Below are 6,392 nucleotides of genomic sequence, written 5' to 3'. Positions count from 1 at the left end.
TATCACGACAATACAAAAAACTGGCTCGAATATGAAAATGTACATATGTATGGTTCAATGCATCTCTCAATTTCCAGCAGAAACTCTCTTTATATATATGCCTCTTTCTCAAACCAAGTAAAACAAACTAAAGCTATGCCTTATATGTATAACACTACCGGTCTATTAGCTGCGAAATCGACTCTTTCTGGATCGAAGGCGACGCCATACTCAGATGAGACGATGCTCTCCCTTCACTCGCTCGGTTCAAAACAGCATCGACCCCTTCGCGGTTTTGGCTGCAGCAGTTCGCCTTCCCTTCACCGACAAGATAGTTAGTGAGAACTCTCTTCACTCCTACTCCTCGACGTGCAGGCTTGTTGTCCGGGAAAGGCGTCCTATCTCCTCTCAAGGGACTGGCCAGAGGGGGACCAGGAGATTTCTTAGGCGTTGTGTAAGCTGTCCGATAAGGAGTGCCCGAGACGGACACTGGGTACGGGAGTGGTATCTTCTTGTGAGACATCAAGCTGGCGGAATGCGCTGACGAGAGCTTGTCCGGCTGCCTGTTGATGTCGTCCACGTAGAGTAGATCCTCGATGCGTGCTGCAATGTTGAACGCCAAACTCTCTAAGACCCTCGAGTAGCTCTCCAGGATGGACTTCCCGACATCCTGAAGCAGGAAATGATACCATTAAACGGGTTTGGTGATGAATTGAAGCTGTTATTGCGAGATGCAAACCTTGTTGTTCTGTATTTTGGTGGCGTCTAGAGTTGTTTGCGTGAGTCCCGGGAATCGCTGCTTCAGGGATTGCAGGAGGGTTTCGGCTCTCTCGGCGAGCAGTTCACTCTTGTCACTGTACGTCACCAGATCTTTCATGATATCCCAAGAGGATCTGACAGCAGTATGGCTCGGGTGCTGTCTTCTCCGCCACATGTATATTGCTGCCTCCACGCGGTTCGCCGTCTCCAGAGCAGCTTGTTCGGATGCAAGATCGAGGCAGTCAAGCAAGCACTCCGAGGAGAAATGCTCTGTGGTAATGTAACGGTAGATGACATCCCCGAGACAGGCTCGCCCCGTCTGAATGTTGAAACAAAAGAATAATAACAGATTTAACATTTTGCAGAATCAAAGAGATTATATTTCTTGGACGAAATCAAACCTTTGGAAGTGTTTCCAAGTATGATTCTGGAACTTCCATCTCAGCCAAAGTGCTGCTATTGATGGCAGTAGCAGCTTTGAGAATCTGATTCGTAGATTCGAGCTTGTGACCTAATAGCTTCCTCGAGGCCTCAGGCAGACCGCCGGAAGGAACACGTGGGACGGGAAGCCACCACTTGTCCTCCTGGCGTTGAACAGCTTTCGGGAAGGAGACTGATTCATCAGCTTCTGGTGCAACTATACCTTGATCGACATACCAAAATTCGGCCTTGGCAAACCCATCGAGTATTTCCTAATACAGGGGAATTGGACACATATAAGACAGATATTCATAACACCACCACCAACAACAACTACAACGACGAAACAAAAAGGTTACAAACTTAGGTAACTCTTACAAGTAACATGTTATCGAGTTTCTGAAGAGCAGGCAGATTAATAAAGAGATCTGATCTTTGTTGGCAACTCATAACCTGAACCATAGAAAATTGCCAAAATTACGATAATTGATAATCGTCAATAACTCAACTACTATATAGCGTATATCAATCTCCTAAAACAAGATAGGAATTGGAGACCAACTAGATAGCATATATATCGATAATCAGTGTGGTTTGAGAATGAGTTTACATGAGAAATCTCGAGCAAAGAACGTAGCATTACCTCAACTCTACCTCCATTCGGAAATGTTTGCCAAGAAGGCTTGAGTTCAACAATATGATCACTCACAGAGAGAAGCCACTCCATCTCCCTTCGCCACATTGATCTCTTTTCGGAAGGCAACGGTTCCAATCTCCATAGTTGTCCAAACACAGAAGCTACACATGAAATTTGCACGAAAACAACTCAACACAATACAACATAAACACACACACACACACACACATAAACAGAATCATGAATTACCATATAGATTTGTGATGGCATTTGAGATGGTGAGTGCAGGGCAAACTCCTTTACCACATCCTGACATATCTTCACCAAGCAACAACTTTGCAAACCGCTCCTTCATCATCTTAATTTCTACCCAATCCAAACAAAATCCACTATTTTACTTGACCAGCTCAATTCATAAATTCAGATCAAATTGCTCAATCATCACACACAGTAAACCAACACTATACAATGCATGTACAAAGCATAATGTATGAATCAGAATCTGACAAAATTCATTGCAAAAAACAATAAATGGAGGTAACAAAATTAAACAGCATTTGAAAAAACCTGAAAATTTTGAATCCTGCTTTTCAATCCCAGATTTGCCATCACCACTCTCAACAATCAAATGAGGCTTGATTTTTACCCCAACTTTCAAACAATTTCCCCTCTTTCCAATCGGCCATCCAAATTGGGGCGAAGAAGGATTATCATCAGAACTCGGTTTGCTACCTCTTGACTCAGTTTCAGCTAGAACCTCCATTTAAACAAGAAGAAGAACGACAAAAAAGTTGCCAAAAAGGGGAAAAACCCGCTAATTTTGTTCAAGAAAAGAAGAGCTCGGTTTGAATTCTGGCCTTTCCCGAAAAGGGTTCATCAAGACCCATCAATTCCACTGTAAAGATCCAATCTTTATTGCTGTGGAAGAGTGTAAAAGGTGGAATTCAAATGGGAGAGGAATTTAGAAGGGTTTTGGGGTGAGATTTGTCTTAATAGATACTGTGCACTGAGATTTGCAGATATTAGATTTTCTTTTCAGGGTTTGTTAGCCACAACTGCCAAGTGCCAAATCCAACGTCTATTATCCTTGTTTGAACTAGGATTTTGAAATCAACATTCAAATAATTTGGACATTAAAATTCAACCCTTTTTTGGATTTTATAATCATGAGCAAGACACATTTAAATCAATTTTCTGTATATGACTAAGTACTACTAGAATGAGCAAATTGTTTTTGGTTTATTAGTATAATAAGTTTAAATTTTATTGATAAAAAAGAGCCGACTTATGGTGAGGTTCTAAATTCCCACCATTTCATTTTCAAAAATTGGATCTTCCCTTTGCAAAAGTCATCTCCAATTCAAATTGGTATCCTTTAAAATTTAAATTTTCAAATTAATATTATTAACTTATAACATTACCTTTTATCATTACATTGTTACCAATGTTTCATTAATCAATATTTTAATTGAATGGAAGTGCAGTATGTGTATCATTATCAATTGCATTGTATCCTTCTTCTATGTTTAATTTTTGGTATTTGTTAGATGTTACATAAAAATGAGATTTATTATAACATACCATTAGTTTAAATGTACTTTCTTCGTTGCCAAGTAAAAAAAATTAAACTTAAAAAGTATAGTGAGTATTTAGTATGGATGAAAACCATCTTGTTCAAAGAGATCGAAACATAAAACAAAAGTGCCATAGATAACTAGATTTATTGAGTTGACATTTGGGCAAATGAAAGTTTAAATTTTAAACTTGGGCTACGACAACTTGTATAGTTGTTTAATCAAATTGTAGTGATACATATCCTTGCGAAATGACGAAAATGGGCCTTTCACTTTTAATAAAACAACATTATGTTTGAAAATGTTGAGGGAGCAAGAAAATTTTGAATTGTTCCATCTTTTTGTAGTACAAGTGTTAGGCAGGTGGGGATTTTCTTGTAAGAAAATATACTCCATACAAACTTGTAAAAGAAAGAGAAACTATTAGTAATTACTAATACTACAATTTTTGGTTGACTATTATTTTTTCAGAGTTACATCTATGTAATAGTAATTCATAAATCTCATGTGAAGTACACAATGCTATATGATAAGAGTACTAGAAATACTCCTTGTTTTATCTCTTCTATATCTAATTTTGTTAGTATAAAAATTCTTAATGTAATTTGCTGTATTAATAAAATATTCTCCTTAGAGTTGGAATATGGAAAGGTATTATCCATACAATTGATTGCTTTAAGAACCTTTAACAGAAAGTTGGTAGAAATTTAAGAGATATGTTGTGCTACTTCATATATTCACCTAACTCAAATATGAATTGATCATCACTCACTTTGATGTGAATTTTGATTGGGCATATATACATAAAAAAATTTCTTGCATATCGTAACCAGCATATTACTTCAAAAAAACACAACTCACAAGTATGGAGTAATTTACCCATTTACCAATTCATTACTATTTATGAGTAAATGACTAAATTCACAGCAACATATACAGAGAATGAAGCGTTAAGAAATTTGTTAATTGTCATTTGAAAGAAACTCGAGCCGCAAGAAACGAAAAAGAGTCCAAAAACAACGGACTTAAAAAAGCTAACAGCATCCTCATCGCCGTCTCAATGCGGGCTTGGACTCGTCTCGGCGAGACGAGCCAGCATCGAGATGGCGAAGCAACCCTCCCGTCGCGTCGCGTGTCCCTCCGAGACGAGGAAGCTGGCGAGCTCTGGCGCGAGGCGTGACGCCCACTCGCCGGTTGGCGAGTGGGTGTCGTCATGCTAACGCAATAAATAATTTTTTTTAAATCGATTTTCTGAAGAAAAAAATTTAAAAATTAAAATTTTAAAACGGTAATATTACCGTTTGAATTTAAATTTTTTTATTTTTTTCCTTTTTTTATTCTATAAATATTCTCATTATCTCATTCATTTTACACACAAACACACTATCTCTCATCTTTTTTTCTTCTCATCACTATCATATCATCTCTCTTTCCTCTCCAATTTCTGCAAAAATGTCCGGTGATGAAAACTCCAGCGGCGAGGGCGGCTACGACTTGAACGCGTTTGTCGACTGGGGGCATGTACAATGTTTTGGGTGCTTCCGGTTCCAGTTCGTCGCCAGGCACTGATAGGGACCTGATATTCTATTTTATTATGGAAGGGAGCTGATATTCTCTCCGTATACTTATTTAGTTTATTTATGTTTTAGTATTATTTAGTTGTTATGATTTTATTTACTTTCCATAGTGGTTAGGATTTGAGTTGCTTTTGCTTTACATTCCTAGTTTATAGGAGATTTTTTTGTGCCACACATATTATATATATGTGTGGAGTCTTTTATTATTATCAAGCAGAATGAAGAATTAAATTATTAATCTTGTTCTCTCCTTCGGTTCTTCCTCTTGGAGAAACCGCCAATCTACGCTATTTTCCTCCATTTGTGCTTTCTTTTCATATAATATATTCAATAGGAATTAATCTCATATTAATTCCTATCAAATTGGTGCTTTCATTAGGTTCTCATCCTCCTATGGATATCTACCACCATGTCCGTCTTGCTGTCAAACTCTCCTCCAGACTCTCTTCCTCGGTTTTCTGGTGTTAACCCTGTGAGATGGATTTTGGATATTCAAGAATATATTGATTATCACTTGTTCTCTGATGTCGCTCGATTGTTCTTTGTGACGAGATTTTTTGACCATCCAACATTTGTATGGCTCCATGAGTATCTAGCTCGAATCCTAATTGTTCATGGCAAGAATTTTTGGATGTTGTTTATCAAAACTTTGATGAGGATGTCATCTACTTCGCCGAGACGAATAAACTTCTCAACAAAATTATGGAAGTAGTTGCATATTTAGCAAAAAAAGAGGCCATGGCTAAAAAGGAGGCTACATCTGATTCTATAATCGAGCCTGTTGCAAAAAACGATGATGAGCAAACAACAAATGTCAAGTCTGATCCCATCATCGAAGAGATGGTAAAAATTGATGACGAATCGCCTCAAAAGCTGGATGAGCCAATGGTTTTGGTGGATACAAAATCCCATAGCCCAAAAATCATTGTTATCATCATTGGTTATGTCACTAAAGTCGCGGAAGAGATCTCATGTCCAAAAACGGTTTCTCCATCACTCGTTGCAATCCCAAACGATACAATTTTGTTTGCAGACGAAGATCCAAACAAAGATAGCAACAACGAGATGGAAGATTATTTTCTGACTTCCACCTTGAGGGCAAGGTGGTTTTCAACAGTGGGGGAGTTGACAGGGTCCTAATATTCTATTTTATTCCGAAAAGGAGCTGATATTCTCTCCGTATATTTATTTAGTTTATTTATGTTTTAGTATTATTTAGTTGTTATGATTTTATTTACTTTCCATAATGGTTAGGATTTGATTTGATTTTTATTTACTTTCCTAGTTTATAGGAGATCTTTTTGTACCACACATATTTATGTGGAGTCTTTTATTATTATCAAGCAGAATGAAGAATTAAATTACTAATCTCGTTCTCTCCTTTGGTTTTCTCTCTTGGAGAAACCATCAATCTACGCTATTTTCCTCCATTTGTGCTCTCTTTTC

The 6,392-nt window shown here is 37.6% G+C and overlaps 1 protein-coding gene across 1 annotated transcript; it reads right to left on the bottom strand.

Annotated features, from left to right (window-relative positions):
* Nucleotides 1–2,851, bottom strand: LOC121762836 (rop guanine nucleotide exchange factor 5-like). The gene is made up of 7 exons (XM_042158841.1): nt 2,363–2,851; nt 2,045–2,161; nt 1,802–1,956; nt 1,537–1,611; nt 1,140–1,430; nt 719–1,057; nt 1–649 (listed from the first exon to the last, which is right to left on the bottom strand). The coding sequence occupies exons 1-7, from the start codon at nt 2,556–2,558 to the stop codon at nt 155–157; spliced, it is 1,668 nt and encodes a 555-aa protein (XP_042014775.1). The 5' UTR covers nt 2,559–2,851; the 3' UTR covers nt 1–154.
* Nucleotides 2,852–6,392: the final 3,541 nt, after the last annotated feature.

Source organism: Salvia splendens, chromosome 13 (assembly GCF_004379255.2).
Source record: "Salvia splendens isolate huo1 chromosome 13, SspV2, whole genome shotgun sequence".
NCBI lineage: Eukaryota > Viridiplantae > Streptophyta > Magnoliopsida > Lamiales > Lamiaceae > Salvia > Salvia splendens.
This window is presented reverse-complemented; position numbering and strand designations above follow the sequence as displayed.